This window comes from Gracilinanus agilis, chromosome 6 (assembly GCF_016433145.1).
Source record: "Gracilinanus agilis isolate LMUSP501 chromosome 6, AgileGrace, whole genome shotgun sequence".
In the NCBI taxonomy this organism is placed as follows: domain Eukaryota; kingdom Metazoa; phylum Chordata; class Mammalia; order Didelphimorphia; family Didelphidae; genus Gracilinanus; species Gracilinanus agilis.
In genome coordinates, this window is record NC_058135.1 from 59,350,386 (window position 1) to 59,369,907 (window position 19,522).

A 19,522-nucleotide genomic window follows, 5' to 3' on the forward strand; every position below is an offset into this window, starting at 1 on the left:
TGACTACTGCCCTCCATGGTTCAAGAAGAGGGAAACCCCGATGGGCCAGATCATGGACCTCAGGAGCTTTGCAGGCTTCAAGCTTAATAAAGGAATTTTTTCTCCCTGAAAGACCGTAACTTTGCCTCAGTTCCCAGTCAGGGGAACAGATGTGGGAAAGTCAGATCTGCAGATCCTAGGGTTTAAGGCTTACAAGAATTTATCACTGCTTTGGCAGCCCGAGAGTGGCAAGGAAGTGGGTCATCCTGCAAGAGAATGGAGAAGCCCAGAAGAGAAGCACTCCCATCAAGATCCAGCTTACAGGACAGAGCTGTGAGTGGCCCCAAGTCGTCAATTTTTTCTACACAGCTTCTTCCCTGCTAGGCTGGCTTGTGTCTACTTTCCACAGTGGACACTGTTAGGATGTGATGTTATATTATCTTCTTATATTTTATGTCATATGTTACTGAGTAAGAACAGTCCTTATTCCTGCAAGCTACGACTCACTGACTATAGCCCAAGACTTAGCTTTTTGGGGAGGGCTGTTAAATGATAAGACTAATAATTAGCTTTTAATTGGCTGTTAAATAAGACCTCCAGATCTTTTCCCCCACAAATGGCTATCTAACCAACTGGCTTCTCTGTCAGTTCACTATTTGTGAAATTGATTTTTTGAACTCAAGTGTAAGATTTGATAATACTGGCATGCATGCTTGTCAAAAGTGTTTATTTTGTGAACTTTACAATAAAATTTAAGGCTAGAATTTATTCAGGCACAATTCTTAATAAGAGACAGAAAAAAATGACTACAAAAGACTGTTTTGAAATGTTTTTGTGGTTTTTAAAAGTTTTTTTGGTTTTTAAAAGTTAATAATTCCCTACTGTCTTAGGTTAGCGTGGGAATTCTGACTATAATAGCAAAGCTAAGGAAGTCAGAGCATCATATGTTGTATTGAGAAATAGTGTTCCTTCCCACATGATGACTTATCCAATCAAAATAATTGGCCACTTTGGTGTAAACCCCGGGGAATTCCGGTTTTCCACAATTTTCACCCCAGCTCACAACGCCCCAAATGTAAGACACATTGTTGGCATCCATACAGACTAAGGGCCCTCCGGAATCCCCTTTACAGGCATCTATAGAGCCATCATCTGTTCCTGAGGAAAAGAAAATGAAAGGAGAAAATGAATGTGACTATTTTATTCTCCTTTGGAAGCTATGACCCCATGCTCCCACTCAACAGAATCCATCGGGATGGACACTTTCTTACGCCAAAGCAAAGGACTGGCCCCTGGGCCAGCTGGAACCCTCTTATTTATTAGTCTGTTTTTTAAAATTCAAAGATATTTCATTTTCCCAATTACATGTAATAACAATTTTCAAAATACATTTCCCAAAATTTTAAGATCCAAATGGTCTCCCTCTCTTCCCTCTCCACTCCCAGAAATGGTAAGCAATTTGATCTGGATTATACATGTATTATCATGTAAAACGTACTTCCATATTGGTTATTGTTGTAAGAGGTTACTCCTATAGAACCAAGACTCCGGAATAAAACTGTAAATAGGCCAGTGTGAAAGAGAGGAACCTAACATATTTCTGAAGCATTTTGAAGGCTCACCGAGGGCTTTCAGGGCAACAAAGCCCATGTAGGAGAGAGTGCATCATCATCTCCATTTTACAGAAGAAAAGACCGAGGCTCAGAAAGGTGAAGGTAATTGTAGCCTCGGAGCCTGGCACATAGAAGGTGCGTAACAGGTGTTTGTTGGGTTGGAAGCAGACACATATGTAGAGTAATATCACCAAGAAGTCCCTCAGTGCTTACCTGCACATTCCATTTCCTTCTCAAAGAAGCGATTGGAGTAATATTTAGAACAGTTGCCTATCAGCTTCACCTGACCCCATTTGAGCTTAAAGATATTTTTGTTTGCTGAAAAAAGAAAGAAAGGAATGTTTTATGGATAATCAACAAAGGTAAAAGAACACATATTCTCCCAACTTGACAGAACACAAAAAATAATAAACATTGTGCCCTGTACTATAGGGATTACGGGGCAGTGAGATGATAGAGAGAAGAGCTGGGCCTGGAGTCTGGGAGACCCGAGTTCAAATACAGCCTCAGAAGCTTACTCGCTATGTGACCCTGGCCAAGTCACTTCACCCTTTTGGCCTCAGGGTCCTCATCTGTAAAATGAGCTGGAGGTGAAAATAGCAAACCAGTATCTTTGCCAAGAAAACCCCAAACGGGGCCATGAAGAATCAGATATGACTGAAACTAAGCTGCCCCTGCATCTATTTTGCAATACTTTATCATCTGCAAAATAGAAGGTTGGACTGAGATGATCTCTTAAGTCTTAGTTCCTGTGACTGTTATTATTCTTAGAGTGCACATTCTTTGTGGGGAAGGAGGGTGTTACTTTTGTCTGGGGATCTCCCTCATGGTAAGTCCTTCCTTCATGCTTTTTGGTTTATTACTTCATTCAATCCATTTCTTGTATTTCCTGAAAAGTGTCAAGGTAAAAAGGGCTTCAAAAATTTTTAAATTTTAAGTGAGGAATTACAAAGAGGACCAATGGGAATATATCAACACCTCTATGCCAGTATGTGACAGAATATGCAGAGGTGAGGCTTATATTTTTATATTTTGATGTTTTCTTTATATAATATAGCATATATAGTAAATATAATATAAATTATATTTCTATTTCTTTTTCTTCTTATTTATATAATATATCCCATGTATTAAATATAATAGAAATTATATTTCTATTTCTTTTTATTGTTTATATTATCATATATAGTACATTTAATACAAAATTATATTAATATTTCTTTTTCTTATTTATATAGTATATCCCATGTAGTAAATATAATATAAATTATATTTGTATTTCTTTTTCTTTATATATTATATATAGTAAATATAATTTATATTTATATATCTAGATATTCATATATCTATAGTTTATTTTTATATTTATTTTTATATTTTTATTATTTATCAATATATTTACATATTTATATATTATATTTATGCATCTATAAATATAACATATTTATATATGTGTGTAGATATATAAATATAGATATATTTTTATATGTATCTAAAGATAGATATATAGAATGTAAATTATATTTATATTTCTTTTTTCTTATTTATATATCTATAGTAAATATAATATAAATTGTACTTATATTCCTTTTTCTTATTTATATATCATCTACAGTAAATATAACAGGATATAATATAAATTTTATATATATATTTATATTTATTTTTCTTCTTATTTATATATCATGTATAGTAAATGTAATATAAATTACATTTATATTTCTTTTCAAGTTTTAGGAGTACCTTCTTTTATTTAACTTGAAATCCTGTAGTACTGTAACTACTAGAGGAAAGCTGAGTAAGAGCAACTCAAATTGCCTTAGCTTCAACCATTGAAAATAGACAGTTTCTTCTTCTTCTTTTTTGTAATGTAAAGAATCCAGAGTAGAATGGGAATAAATTCTTACAACAGAATATACAAAAACATTTTGAAATTTTTTCATCATCTACTGATTCATTTTATGTAAATGTTTTATATATTCATTTTATATTTAGATATTATATATATATATGTTTTTAGGAATAAAAAATCATTTAATATAACAAATCGGCCATATTATTACTTCTATTTTAAAAAAATTTTTTTTAAAGAACTTTTGGAAAATGTAGTATTTGCAATGCATCAGGAAACAGAGCCCAGGTACTGCTCATTGCCAGTCCTGTCAATTGTGTAAGCATCTTTTGGGAAAGAACTAATTTCATTTTGTCTTTGTAACCTTGATATCTAGCACAATGACTGGTATACAGTAGGTACTTTAAAAATGTTTGTGGAGGGGGCAGGTAGGGGGCTCAGTGGATCCAGATCCAGATCCAAAGATGGGAGGGCTTGGGCTCAAAATCTGGCCTCAGCCACTTCCTGACTGTATGAACCTGGGCAAGTCACTTAACCCCCATTGCCTAACCCTTACCACTCTTCTGCCATGGAACCAATTTACAGCATTGATTCTAAGGCAGAAGGTAAGGTTTTAAAAAAAAAGTTTATTGATTCATTGAATGATTTAAAGAAACCAACAAGATAGCGAAAAGGCTGAAGTGGCCTACCAGTTTTAAAGACTGTGCTGGACAGAGGCAGCTAGGTAGCACCAGGGATAGAGGACCAGATCTAGAGACAGGAGGACCTGGGCTCAAATCTGGCCTCAGATACTTCTTAGCTGTGTGACCCTGGGCAAGTCACTGAACCCCCATTGCCTAGCCCTTACTGCTCTTCTGTCTTAGGCAGAACAGAAAATAAAGGTTTGAAAAAAGAGCACTATGTAGTGCAATAACAGTAGGAGAGGAAGCTGGGTGTCCTTGGGATTTTTATTACAAAAGAAGGGAGAGGAGAATTTAAGGAGACAGAGCAGAGTCAAGAATTCAACTCCACAAATATTTGACTTTATGCTAAATATGAAGACAAAAAAACCCAACCCAGCCTCTGCCCCTAGCTCTGTGGGGTTGGTTCCGGACTGAAGGACGGAAGGGAAGGTACTCAGATCAGCTTATTGAGGAGGAATACAGCTAATAAACAGAATTCTTAAAATTGGGAATCGTGCCAAGCAGAGGTGTTTTAAAATACGAGGCCCAGCACCTGGGACAGACAGCCTAGGCCTTGGAGCCTGAGGAGATGTCTCTGGTACAGGCCCCAGTGTAGGAGAGATGAGGTCTGTCACGGCCTACTACTAGGCACAGACTTTGGAGCGGGTATGGATGCCCGGGATCAGGTTCTGGTCTGCTAACCACCTTTGGAATTGGCCGGCCAGACCGAGGGTCACCTTTACAATCACTCGGGGGCCTTGGGCCTCCCCATGTTTGCCTTTATTCCTCCTGTTAGACAGCCAGCAAAGAAACAGAGACAGTGCTGTACCCAGAAAGAGGCCTCTGGCCTTCTCCCCAGCGGAGGCCATCTTGCTGCCCCAAGGATAGGAACCTTGGCTTTGTGCCTGGGAGTTTGTTTTTTATCTTGTGAAAGAAGGTGGAGGCGACAACCTTTTGAGTTTTAAAAGGCTGGAAAAGGGAGCCGGCTGGGAATTTAGGTTTCTTGCAGAGCCCTTGGGGCCCAGGTCCAGGCCTCTGAGGTGAGTCCTCACTCTGTAGTGAGGCTGCATCTGGATGGGAGCTGAGTGGGACTAATGCAAAAACGGGGGTAATCCTGAGCCTGCTCTTATCCTTCGGGGTTTTGTGGATGAGGGGAATATTTTTATTTTTGTTTTTAATGGCGGTGCAGTGGGTAGAGCACTGGACCTGGATCAGGAAGACCAGAGTTTAAATCTAGCTGTGTGACCTTGAACAAGTTACTAGCTTCGTCCACCTCAGTTATTTCAACCGTAAAATGGGGATAATAATCCATTTACCTCTTAGGGTTGTGGAAATTAAATAGATACTACTTGTTTTTTAAAAAGTGCTTAGCCCATTGTCTGACATTTAATAGGACTATATAAATGCTTATTCCATTCCCTTCTCATATTATTTTCAAAGTAAATGCCCCTGTAGAAAAGCCCATCTATGTTCATGAATGGTGGCCCACCTTGACGAGATCCTACGGGGAATGGAGACTCAAGCATTAGAAAAAGAGATACCCCCAACACTCAGGGGGACTTCTGGAACCCTGAAGGAGAGACATGAGCCCAAAAAAGAGTCCCCATTACACTGGAAATATTTTTAAAAGTTTTGAGGAATGAGTTTCTTTTTGCCTCTTCTCTGTGCACATAAACTTGAATAAAAGTGACAGACTCCCGCCTCCTCTTTGCCTCAGAGAACACCCCCTCTTTCTTTAAGAGTGAGCTCATGCACCTTCTGCATCATGTCTTTCCTGGTCCAGCCATCACCTAGTGCCCTTCCATCCAAGCCACCTTGTATTCATCGACATTCATTCCCTTTCTAATTTGCTGCATTTATTCATACGGAGACATTTCTCCCATCAGAATGTAAGCTCCCTGCCTGGAGAGATTATTTTATTCTTTATGTACCTTCGTCCCCAGTGCCTAGAATATAAAAACATTTCATAAAGACTCGATGGATACATATTTGAATATTTTAAAACATCTCCCCACAATGTCTCTCCAGTAGCTTCTGTGGTCTCTGATAAGAATTCCCCCATCCTCCAGCCCTGGAGGGGAGACGCACAACCTGAGAAGCTGGACAACAACTTTTAAGATTGTGAAGGCGGTTTTCCTCCTTGTCTGCTCTACACAGCTTATATATGCATGGTTGTCAGCCTTCATGTGTGTTAGTCAATCCCATAAAAAATACCTTCGTCTCTTCCCAGGCCAGAAACCACGCACTTGTCACCAGGTTTGAAGAGGTACTTGGACCAGGGGATGCAGGCCGGGACCATATTTGCCAGGTCGCACTTGTTGGTGCTCGAGTGCTTCTGCATCTCCATCAAAGCGATGTCATTCTGATAGGTGACGCCATTGTAGTCTTCGTGGATGATGACCTGCTTTACCCTCTGGATTTTAACTCCAGTGTTCACTTTTATCCAGTCTAGCAGGCCTGTCCAGATCTGGTATCGGTGCACTGCATTTTTTCTGTGACAAGAGAGAGTGGACTTTACTGGAGTCTACCAGCACGTGGCGCCTGGCTTTCCTTACTCTCCTCCTCTCTCTTCCGTAATGCTGCCCACGAGGGCTGTGACTTGGAGTACAGCTTTGAAAAGCCAGCCTCAATGTGGTTCCTAGTATGTCTTCGTAGCTCAGTCAGTATGAGAATAAGAGCAATGGCTCATGCGCATATGTGGACTAGAGATGCGTGCATATGTAATATAGATGTGTATGTATACACATATAGCTTTAAGACTTACAAAGTGCTTTGCATACACTCTCATTTCATTTTTCTATCGGAGGATCTCATTGTAAACTTTTTCAAATGGTAACCCATAGAAAATGATAGTCTCTCTATAAAAGGAAGAAGCAGAAAAGAGAATAATAATAATCTTTCAAATAGGAGAAATGGAACTATATTGAAATTAAGTCGTTTCTGTTCCTAAAGTCTTCACTTTGCTCTGGCCAGCTGGGTCGCAAGGAGACTCTCTAGGGCCCCTTTTTCTGGGTTATGGCCATTTTTGGACATCGATCAATTCAAGCCAATAAGCATTTATTAAATGCCCGCTGTGTGCCAGGTGTTGTGTTAAGTGCTGGGATGCCAAGAAAGGCCAAAGACTTCTAATGGGGGACACGACAAGCAAACAATTAGGGACCTACGGGATGTACTAGGGAAATTGGAGGGATTCCTTAGGGGATGAAGGGGGAAGGCTTTAGTGCTGGGGGACATGGGGAAAGGAATGAAAGGTGGGGTTTGAGCTGAGTCTTGAAAGAAGGCAGGAAGGCAGAACCAAGAAGAGAAAGCCTTGTAGGCAGGGAGTGCTAGAATGTAGCTCAGAAGAGCAAATTGTTAGATTTTCATTGTGATCGTTTATACTTTGGAAATAGGGGAATTCTACAAATGAGAGCTTATTTATTGTTTTATTTATTGCCTAGCCTTAAGGTGATGAAAACAGTGACACATAAAACCCAGTGCAATTGCTCGTTGGCTATGGGAAGGGGGGTGGGAGGAGGGTAGGGAAAGAACAGGAATCATGGAACCATGGAAAAATATTCTAAATTAACTAATTAAATAAACTTAATGAAAAAAAAGTGATGAAAAACTTGTTAATCGTGCCAAATAAACTCAAAGAGTATTTTGTGGGTACATTTTTTGTGTGTTGGGGGAGACAGAGCTAATTGTTAAACATTTACCAGCACACTCCCTGATTACCTGCAATGGCACGGCAGAGAGTCTGGAGGTGAGTGTCATTTTTGAGTCTAGTGAAACCTATGAGCCCTTCCTCAGAATCATGTTTTTAAATACCCCAAATGCATAGATTTGCAAAGGCAGTACATTCTGTTGAAAAACAGTTATCCAAATGAATTTGTTAAAGTTTATGGGCCCCAGGTTAAGAACCCTTGCTCTAGAGCTTGAGACATCAGATTTATCTACCAAGTAGGCAGTGAGTTTTTGATTTTACAATGATTTTTTTCCAGTTTCATATACAGAATAGGCCTCTTCTCCCATTATCCTTTTAACTAACTGAATTGCTTCAGGAAAAAGTATGTCATTAAACACATTTTCACCTGACACAATGTGCAGCGGTCAGTACCCAACAGCCACCAATATAGACTCCTCCACAATGGATTTTTTCACCGTCTTTAATTGCCACCTGCCATGGGAATTGCCCCTACAAAAGACACCTGGATAGTTAATATTTGCAGTGACACCTGGCAGTTAGTGATGAAACCCCTGAAATTCCCAGGTGTATTTTCATTTATGAGACCTTCAGATCCCTTATTACACTTTCTTCCCAGCTTTCTTTCCCAATCTGGGCTATTCTAGAGAAATCTACATGATTAAAGACTCTTTATTTGACCATGTGCTCAGATTTTTAAAAAGTTATCACTGAGGGGGCAGCTGGATAGCTCAGTGGATTGAGAGCCAAGCCTAGAGACGGGAGGTCCTAGGTTCAAATGTGGCCTCAGACACTTCCCAGCTGTGTGACCGTGGGCAAATCACTTGACCCCCATTGCCTACCTTTACCATTCTTCTGCCTTGGAGCCAATACACAGTACTGACTCCAAGACAGAAGGTAAGGGTTTAAAAAAAACAAGTTATCACTGGCCCTAGACACTTCCTAGCTGTGGGACCTTGGGCGAGTCACTTGCCTAGCTCTGGCTGCTCATCTGTCTTACAAATGATACTAGGACAAAAGGCAAAGGTTTAAAAAAAAATTATTGTTAATTCTTCTTTTTCCTTCAATACCCATTGATCAAATGGCAATGCCTCTGATATAACAATAATAATAATAACTACATGTACATATCTGAGAGATAAAGGTATTTGATAATTAATGGAAAAACCCATGTACCTATATATGACATGGTTTTAATGCTGGATGCTGGAAATTTTATGCTAATTATAAAATTTTATGTTTAAATATATTTTATATAGTGATATATATTAATTATATACAATAATTATATATGCATGTTTTAAATGAATTTCATTCATACATATATATATATATACACACACATATATATATTTCCCTTCTCACTCTCAAATGTCTCTGGTCCTTTCAATTTATCTACAGCCCCTTATTACTTTGCCCCTAGACTATTTTAATAGTCCCCCAACATGTCCTCCCTGCCTCCAGACTTTTCCTTCTCCAATACATATTCAATATAGCTGCCAAATTGACATTCCTAAAATACAAATGTAGCCCAGACTCAAAAATGTTAAATGGCTCTCCTATCGTCTTTGGGATAACCTATAAAATCCTCCATTTGACTTGTAAAGCCCTCTAAAGACAATTCTGGCCCCTACCTATCTTTCCCATCTTGTTTCCTATTCCTTCTTGTCATCTACACTTTTTGCCCCAGTCAATCTGCCTGGTAGCCATGCTTGGCTTCCCATCTCTTGGTGCCATGACTTTGTACCAGTGGTCCCCCATGTTTTTAGTGCTCCCTCTGCTCCTCTCTGCCCCTTAGAATCCCTTCTTTCCATCAAAATCCAGCTCAGCCACCTCTTCCTATGTAAGACTTCTCCTCATCCTCTAATTATTTGCACTTAGTCCTCTAGAAATTACTTTGTATTTATTTAATAGTAATAATAATAATTGCTAATATTTGCATAGTTCTTTGGTCTATCTGAGTGCTTTATTTACTTTTGCTCTTGTACATTTTGGGTCCCTCCTATAGACTATCAGCTTCTTGAGGACAGGGTTATTTCCTTTTGTGTTTCTGAAAACCTAGCACCATGCTTAGAGCTTTCTGAGCAGTAAAGGTTTACTATTTTAAAAAACTGAATTAAATTACCTCATTTGCAATTGTTCCTCCTACAATTCGTTTCCTTCGAACATGTGTGTAGTTTCTAACACCACAGCTTATTTTGGGTAAGAGAGACTTGAACAATTTTCTTTCTTTGGGGAGAATAAAAGATTGTAGTATTATCAAAACTGAATTTACTATATAGTCATCTCCTGATTATCAAAGTCACAGGTAATACAATGCCATTTTTGTTGTCGTTAGTCGTTTTCAGTAGTGTCTGCCTCTTTGTGACCCCATTGAGGGTTTTTTCTCTTTATTTTTATTTTTCCATGGTTACATGATTCATGTTGTCTCCCTCCCCTCTTCCTGCACACCCCCCGACCCCCAAGCTGACGAGCAATTCCACTGGTTTATACACATATTATCCCTTGATACCAATTTCACATTATTCATTTTTGTAATAGAGTAATCTTTTGAAACCCAAACCCCACATCATGTACCCATATGAACAAATGATAAATCATATGTTTTTCTTCTGTGTTTCTACTTCCATATTCTTTTTCTAGATATAGATAGTGTTCTTTCTCATAAGTCCCTCAGAATTGTCCTGGATCATTGCATTGCTGCTAGTAGCAAAATTTACTACATTCGATAGTTCCACAATATTTCAGTTTCTGTGTACAATGTTCTCCTGGTTCTGCTCATTTCAGTCCACACCAGTTCATGGAGGCCTTTCTAGTTTTTATAGAAATCAAGCAGTTCATCATTCCTTATAACATAATAGTATTCCATCACAATCATATACCACAATTTATTCAGCCATTCCCCAATTGAGGATTTTCTTGGCAAAGATATTAGAGTGGTTTGCTATTTCCTTCTTCAGCTCATTGGACAGATGAGGAAACTGAGGCAAACAGGATTAAGTGAGTTGCCCAGAGTCACCCAGCTAGATTTGACCTCAGATCTTCCTGATTCTAGTCCTGGCACTTTATCCACAATACCACCTAGCTACTTACAATGCCATTTTATTCACAAATTATATTTGGATTTCCAGGATATTATATGATATCACAAAGGTTACCTTTTTATTTAGTTTTTCTTGGTCTAGATTTCACATTTGATTTCTTAAGTACACACTAACTAATGGGAGGAGGAAGATGGCCTAGAAAAGTATTGGTTACAGAAAAAATATAGACTGAGATTAGAGATTAAAAATGTATAATCTTGCAGATAATAGAGAGCTAACTGAAGCTATGTTGTACAATACTAGTATATTCATATTTTAAATAATTAAAGATACTACTTTATTAGCTTAAGGATGACTTGAGGCTATTAGTATCAAAATACATATGGAAACAATTTTTTTACAATCATTTTCTGACATTGTGTGATTCAGATTCTTCCCCTCCCTCCTTCCTTACCCCTCTTTGAAAGGCAAATAATCTGAGATAAGTTATACCAGTGCTTTCATGCAATACATATTTCTATATTCCCCATGCCATGACAGAAGACATATATCACACAAATAATAAAACACTCATGAAAGAAATAATGGGGAAAGTGGCTTGCTTTGATCTAAAATCAGACTCCGACAGTTCCTTCTTTGGATGTGAATGGCATTTTTTATCATGAGTCCTTTGAGGTTATCTTGACACCTTGTTCTGCTGAGAATACTTCAGTCTTTCACAGCTGATCATCCTACAATATGTCTGTTTCCATGTATATTGTTCTTCTGGTTCTGATCACGTCACTTTGCATCAGTTCATATAAGTCTATTCAGGTTTTTCTGAACTCAACCTGTCCATCATTTCTTATGCAAAATATCAAAAATTTTTTAAAGGAGGGAGTTTTGTGGCTAAAGGCTTCTCATTTTAAAATAAACTGTTCCATATAGCTAAATTTAATGTCTGTGTCAGAAGCAAGTCAATTTTGAACTATAAAGATGGCAGACTGAGAAAGATATTATTTTGCTAGCAAGATTATTCAGATAGAAATAAACCCTGTTCTTGAATAATAATAATAATAATAATAATAATAACATTTATAAACTGCAACTCAGACATTAGCTGTGTGACCCTCCTCACCTGTAAAATGAGCCAGAGACGTAAATAGCAAAACACTTAGGTGTCTTTGCCAAGAAAAGCCCAAATGGGGTCATGGAGAGTTGGAGATGACTGAAAAACGAATTTAAAGCTGGAAGGGGCCTTAAGCAATCTAATCTTGATTTTTAAAATTTTCTTTTTATTTATTTACATTTATGAAGAAACTGAAGCTCAATTAAGGAAATTAAGGATTAAGGAGATCATGCTGTCATCTTATAAAAGTGCTAGAATGAGAAGTCCAGCTTCCTGACTACAAGACTTGTGTTCTTTCCATGATATTCTGTTGTTGCCATATGAAAAGGAACTCTAGTAGTCTCAGCATCAGGACTTTGGCTAGAAATAATTCCAGTTTTTCCTAGTTGTGAAGCATAATAGACCTCTATCGATATTACAGAGAAAAGCAGGCTCCCAGAGAAAGGAAACCTTTTTCCTTTTAAACAACTTTAGGTTACAGCTTGCTGCTGGACTTGGCAAAGCTGAGAAACTTGGGCTAAGAGCTACTATCTTCTTTTCTCCTTCAGCTACATAAAAGGGAATAAGGATTAAACTTGAGATTCCATTTCTATTAGGAAATCCTCCGGTAAGGAAATACCCTCGACCAAGCTGTACCGTTCTCACTCTTAGCTGTTTGTTTTGTTTTGTTTTGTTTTTTCCCTTCTGGAAGGGCAGGAAATAGCAGTTAAGAACAGAGATATCTTTGTCTTTCTTTAAACAGACCAAACATCACAGTCTTGGAAGAATCAAAACTTTAAGTGCTCTAAAGCCAAATGGAAAGGTGCTGGGGTGCCCTGGAGGCTGCAGCTTTCCATGAATGAAATGGACAATTAGAAAGGAGATAGGTGGCTCCTGAATCAAGAAGCATGGACAGCACAAACCCAACACTGATCTGCATCATGTTCAAAGAAAGCCTCTAGAATATAGAGTAGAGCATAGGATCCTAAGTCTGGAGGTGGAAGGGATCATTCAGTCCAAAGTCCCCTGGGTCTATCAAAGTTTCAGAGGAATATAAATGAATGAAGTTATTCATTGTTATCAATAAGTGCACGACCATGGCAGCTACATTAATATACACTACTTAACCAAGAAATAACTAGCAGAAAATTTAAAATAACTTACGTTCCTCCATATTACCAGTCAGTACTTCATCTTGTTCTAAAAAAAAAAAATAAGATTCAAGCTGATTTGCACATTTTAGTCAAATTTACAATGAAAATGAGATCATTTTAAAGTTTAACAACCTATAATTTTTTTTTATTCCTTACTTTCTCTTTTAGTAATAGCTTTTAAGACAGAAGGGCAAGGGCTAGGCATGGGGCTAAGTGGCTTGCTGAGAGTCACACGCTAGGAATTATCTGAGGTCAAATTTGAACCCAGGACCTCCTGACTCCAGGCCTGACTAACCACTGAGCCACCGAGCTGTCCCACTGTATAAATGTTAAAGCTTCATGCTAACTTTCCTACAAACTTGTCTTTTCTTAAAAACAATCAACAACAAAAACCAAAACTGTTTTTGAAAAACAAAACAAAAACTTCCAAAAAAATGAAAACAGAAAGGTTTTCACTTTTATTTTTCACCTTATCCACTGAAGACAAAATGTGCACTATTCAAAGTGATTCCCCATAAATTCTAGTGATTTTCGATAAGAGGATCATCACTTTAGAGGTCACTGAATTCATCCACTCATTTCACAGATGAGGAAACTGAACCCCAATGAGATTAAGTGATTGGCCCAAGGCATCCAGCCACCAAATCTTGTGCCCTGGTTTTCCTGTTAGAGAATCTAGAAGGAACTCACAATTCTTTGTTAGGAGATAATGCCTTTTTCTAAGCTACCATTCCAAGCTGATGCTCATGCATTTGAAAGGTACCACTGTACCTACATTTTTAATAAAAAATTTATTTAAACAAATCAGGTTGCCATAAAAATATTTTTGGAGAACTCTGATTTATTGGAACACTGATTAAGGAACTTCCTCCCTGGGAGCCAATTCCTTACTTTGGCATTTCAGAGTAGCTCCTCCTGGTGTATTTCTTCAATCAGTGGTTGGCACCTTTTCTATAATTTATAGTCCTAGAGAGTTGTCTGGAAACCTGGGAGATTAAGTGATTTGCCAACTGCAGGGGAGTCTTGAGTCTTTGTCATAAATCCATCTTTGGTTGGCACAGTATTACAAACAAAATGCCACCTCTAGAATATATGCAGTGACAGGAGTGGGACTAGCCTTGAGATTTCATTAGGATAGGGAACTCCCAGGCGAGGAGAGCTCATCTATCAGGGCAGATTGACAACCTCTCTGAAAATTCTTGTCCTAGATTGCTGCCCAGAGCACTGAGACATTAATGACTTTTCAGGAGTCACAGTCATAGGACTCAGGAGCTAGAGCTGAAAGGGATCTTCAGAGGTCATAGGCAGGACTTGAACTCAGGTCTTAGTATCCAGCTTGACTCTCCTTCCATTAGACATTTTCTCTCTGCCTAAGAGTATAGATAAATTTCACTCATTTCTTTGGTCAGGCATCTGGTATATGGCAACCAAGTGGGAACTCCATCTTCTTCCTTCCATGTTCCTTTCAAATGACAAGAGTTAATTTCATATCTACTATTTTAGAACATTAAAATTGTCAACAACATAATTTCCTTAATGTGAGCTTTGAATGTCTTATAGCTGCCCAGTTCAGTGATGCCTCACAGGAAGGTGAAGTGTGGAAGTGGAAATGGTAGAGTCCTAAAGGACGATGCCATAGCGGTGATACTGCTTTGCTCACTCACTTGCCTGTGTTTTCTGGGGGAAAGAAGATTGCTGCACTCACATTATTATTTGTGAGAGGGATTTTGTTTTTCCTGCCCACTGTGCTCCTGAGACACTACCCAGAGCCATAGGGGTCTGGATCTAGCCTTTATGAAGCCACGTCAGCGGGAGGATAAACTCACAGAGGTCTTCCAGGCCAAAGTATAGCTGAGTCAGAATCCCCTCAGGAGGAAGTAAGTCATAGATTTAGAGCTGGAGAGCACTTTAGAGGTAATCAAATCCAACCCCTTCATTTTGTAGATGAAAAAAATGAGGCCTTCAGAGACTGGGTGATTTAGGATTATAGAAAGGGACACTGGAGTTAGTCCAAGCCCCAAAGTCACAGAAGTAGTAAGTAGCAGAGCTAGGATTAGAACCCGCTCCTCTGACTTGAAATAGAGTTCTCATTCTCTTGGGCCAGATAAGCACCCAGTCTTTGCTCAGAGAAGTCTGATGATGAGAAATTCACCACCTCCAGGCCACTTTTGGATGGCTCTAAATCATTAGCAAGTTTTTTCTTATATCAAGTTTAAATTTGTTTCTGCTGCTATTCATTGGTTGCTGCCCCACAAAGTTTTTTTTTAAATGTCTTTTGTTTTTCTATTTATCAGTTTTTTCTCTGGAGGAGGACCTTTATTGGTTCTTTTTCAACGATTAATTCCTTAGCTGTATATAATATTCCCTTAGTTCTATTCATTTCATTCTTCTGTATTTCATGTAAATCTTTGCAAATTAAAAAAAAAATTAACCTGATCATTGTTTTTTACAGAGAGCATGAAGTTTTTTAAAACAATTGCTTACTCTAAAAACAAATGAGTTTAGGAAAGAATTATAAACAGATCATGTTTCTTTTTTAAAATTCTATATTCAGAGAAATCAAATCCACATAAAATCATCTAATTTTTATTCTAAATGGAAGAATACTTTACCTTGGATTTCTTGTTCATCATTTCTGGTCCCTGGGAATAAGAGATCAAAATATCAGCACAATGAAGAGAAAACCAAGTCAGAATGCTACTGCTGTTAGCCAACCTACTATATTTTGGTATGTTGAATCAAATCATGCGCAGATATAACAAACAATGAGGTTTTAAACACCTACCAAACCTGATCTATAAATTGGAGTGGGATGAACTTTAATTCAGATAGTCAAAAGCTTATCATGAGTAAGTCGAGGTTGAAAGCACAGGCCTATGCTTGGATTTTCTTTGTGATCATGGGCATTCATGTGAGGAACATGGGCCTGACCAGTTTGTATTTGAATAGAGGTCCCAGGCCAGGAAGAGATTTCTCAGGGTCCCAGATATTTCTCTAAGATTCTAAACTGAAGAATTATTGATCATCTGCATTGGTAGAGGAAGCTACATCAATGAAACCACTGTGCTAGACAAATATGCACATACATGCATATATATATTATTTATATATAATACACATCTGTATCTATATTCAATATATGTAATTTAAAATACTATATAACAGTATTTCCAATATTGTATAAAATATTGTTTTTAGTACTATATAATGAATGATGAATTAGATGGAATATTTACCTTGATCTTCAGAGGTTCTCAAATCTAGAAAAAATAAAAAATAGGATGAAATGTATTTGATGAGAAATAAAATATATGATGAAAAATGACATCAATTATAGGCCACATGATTTTATGCAAGCCAAACTTGGAGAGAAAATGCAAAGAGTAAAGCTATGTTGTTTTTATTATTTAAAATTTTTCTTACAATTTGTAGAATGATGAGAAAAATTATAGTATGGATTATTTGGGTCAATATTGAATGAAAATTCTATTAGATGTACTTTTAGGGATGCTGTTAGCATTGACTTAGAATGATTCTAAATGAGCTTGGCAGTAAGGTTACAGAGATCCAGGGTACCCATTAGGGCCAGGGTAACAATGAGAGGAAAAGTGTGTCCATCCAGGGCATTAGCAACTAACTCTTGCCCTAATCATTAGCTTCTGGCCCCTAGTAGATGTGTGTGTGTGGTGGAAGGGGTGGGGGGAGTGTTCATGAACATACTAATCACCTAGGATTGGCCATTGGCCTTAGGAATGAAGAACAGACATAGGACAGTGTTTGATAAGAGCCACCAGAAATCTTGGTCAAGTCACTTGTAGTTTGAGGAACACAGAGGAACAGGTTTAGGTTTGGATTCATAGAAAACCCATTGTAGGCTCCAGACTTCCAGGAGGTCCAAGTATAAGAGCAGACACTGCCATCATGGGGGCAGGAATGAATCCTCATCACCTCTTTGGGTCCCAAGTATCATGGTTATCCTCCTCCTTTTTCTCCTCCTCCTCCTCCTCTTCCTCCCCACTAGCATTTATCTAGTACTTCAAAATTTCCAAAGTGCTTTTACCATGATTATCTCATGTCCTCACAACCACCCTGGGAAGAAGGTGCTGATATCCCCATTTTACAGATGAGGAAACTGAAACAGATGTCAGCTAAGTGATTTGCCCCAGGGATACAAAGTTAGTAGATATCTGAAGATGGATTTAAATCCAAGTCTTTTCGACTCAAAAGTCAGAATATTTACCATGACCTTCAGAGAGTCCTAAACCTAGAAAAAAAGTACAAACATTTAAACCTTATAAAGATGAAATTGGTTTTAAAAAACTATTAAAAAAGACCCCAAATCTGTATTTTATATGTATTTACACATTTATGTATATTTATATATTTTAGTATCTTCTGCACTAGCAATATTAACAAAACCTGTTGTACTCCAAATTTAGAGCCAATTTTTAACCTGAACTACTTAAATAAAGGTGGTATAATGGATAAGGGAAATTCTGGGGAGAATCCATAACCAATTATAATGATTGTTTCCATCCTCCTTCCCAATCTACTCTTTACAGGAGATGCTAAGGGATAGCTATTATTATCATTGTTATTAAAAATGTGAGTTGTTGGTGAGCATCAAGGTACTCAGTGAATTGATAGCCAGGCTCAGAGATGGGGGACTTTGGGTTCAAGTCTAGCCCCAGACACTCCCTAGCTGTGTGACCTGGGCAAGTCACTTAATCCCCATTGCCTAGTCCTTACCCTTCTTCTGCCTTGGAACCAATACACAGTACTGATTCTAAGATGGTAAGGGTTAAAAAAAAATGTGAGCTGTGGAGATATCCATGAGAGCTCTAGGCGAGGGGCACAGGTTGCACAGGAGAAGGGTAAATCTCCATCAGGATTAGTGGCAGTGAAGCCTGACTGAAGATGTCTTTATGCATTTGACAGGTTGAGACCTTATTTTGAAGTTAATCTCATTTCTTCCTTCCTTTCCTTCCTTCCTTTCCTTCCTTCCTTCCTTCTTTCCTTCCTTCCTTCCTTCCTTCATTTCCTTCCTTCCTTCCTTCCTTTCTTTTTCTTTCTCTTTCTTCCTTCCTTCCTTCCTTCCTTCCTTCCTTCCTTCCTTCCTTCCTTCCTTCCTTTACTTTGGACTTAGAATCAATACTGTATATTGGTTCCAAGGCAGAAGAATGGTAAGGGTTAGGTAGTGGGGGGTTAAGTGACTTGCCCCACAGCTAGGAAGTATCTGAGGCCAGATTGGAGCTTTTTTTTTGTTATTTACTCATTTTTCCTACCTTTTAATAGATAGGCTCTGTTTTCTGGGAGGTTAGGTTACCCTCTTAAACTTCAGTCCTTCCTTGATGCTGCCCTTAGCTTATTTTTTGGGTTTCTGCCAGTTTGGGTTCTTCCAAGATGGTATGATGGCCTGAGGGCTGGGAGCTCTGAGGGCCTTCTCCTGCTAATTAAGTTAATCCTAGAGCTGCTGGTGGCTTAAAGACTTGCCTCAGTTTAGGTGTAAGATTTTGATCTCACTCTGAACTTGATCAGGTCAGAGGCTGATCAAGCTCTAGCCCCAGGCATAGGCTCAAGTTCTTGGCCTCACAGTACTTGATCTAATCAGACACACCCTTGATTGCCCTGTCCTAGAGCTCCACCCTGAACCCCTGGCAAAAATATGGACCTCCCTTAGAGTCAACCATCTACCCCAAGCTGGGGTCTATGTCCTCACCACAGGCTCAGACTGGGCCTCCTGGCTTCCTCTGGGCCTATACATATCAGCGCACTTCAGCCCAGACTGCCCTGGGCTGGGGTTCCAGACTTCACCACAGGTTTGAAACCTCAAGGGGTATAGGTTGGCTTGGACTTCTATTTGCCCAAGCAGGGTCTCAGGATCTGAATGCTAGCTTGAACTTAGATTCTGAACTCGGGACAGCAGATGTGGCTTGCTCTTCCCTCCTTGCTATAGTCTTGCTGGCTGTGGTCCCCTCTCAGTCCAGTGCCCCAGATGTTCTCTGCCTACCTTTTAGGTCTTTCTTTTCTTGAAACTTGTTTCTCTCTATCTCCTTGTTGGTTCTTTCACTTCTGTATTTGTTTTGTGCCATTTTTTTTTTCTAATATTGAGTGGAGGGATTCTGATGGTGACCTTGAGCTGCTCTGCTTTACTCCGCCACCCTGGCTCTGCCCCTGGAAGGAACCTGAGGGCAGATTGGAACCCAGGACCTCCCATCACCAGGCCTGGCTCTCCATCCACTGAGCCACCTTAGCTGCCCTCTGGTTAATTATTTCTGATAAATTAATAAAACATATACCTACAAGTTTAACTTCAGATTGTTTAAATGCTAAGAATAAAACACAAAATATCTTTGCTAGACTTGAATGGATACGCCCAAATATTGTAGTTTTATTGCCAGAAATGCAGGCTTTACTGGTAGAAAAAAATGAAAACAATACTCCTT

General features: G+C 38.6%; 1 protein-coding gene across 1 annotated transcript in view; it reads right to left on the bottom strand.

Moving 5' to 3' along the window:
• Positions 1-689: 689 nt before the first annotated feature.
• CFI (complement factor I) overlaps positions 690-19,522 on the bottom strand; it is a 39,585-nt gene continuing 20,752 nt past the window's right edge. Inside the window, exons 7-15 of the mRNA XM_044680209.1 lie at positions 17,317-17,340; positions 16,313-16,336; positions 15,689-15,718; positions 13,087-13,122; positions 9,917-10,020; positions 8,180-8,283; positions 6,321-6,598; positions 1,806-1,910; positions 690-1,137 (exon numbers count right to left, since the gene is read on the bottom strand). Coding sequence (XP_044536144.1) covers positions 920-1,137; positions 1,806-1,910; positions 6,321-6,598; positions 8,180-8,283; positions 9,917-10,020; positions 13,087-13,122; positions 15,689-15,718; positions 16,313-16,336; positions 17,317-17,340 — 923 coding nt within the window. The 3' untranslated portion in view covers positions 690-919. The remainder of the gene's footprint in view (positions 1,138-1,805; positions 1,911-6,320; positions 6,599-8,179; positions 8,284-9,916; positions 10,021-13,086; positions 13,123-15,688; positions 15,719-16,312; positions 16,337-17,316; positions 17,341-19,522) is intronic.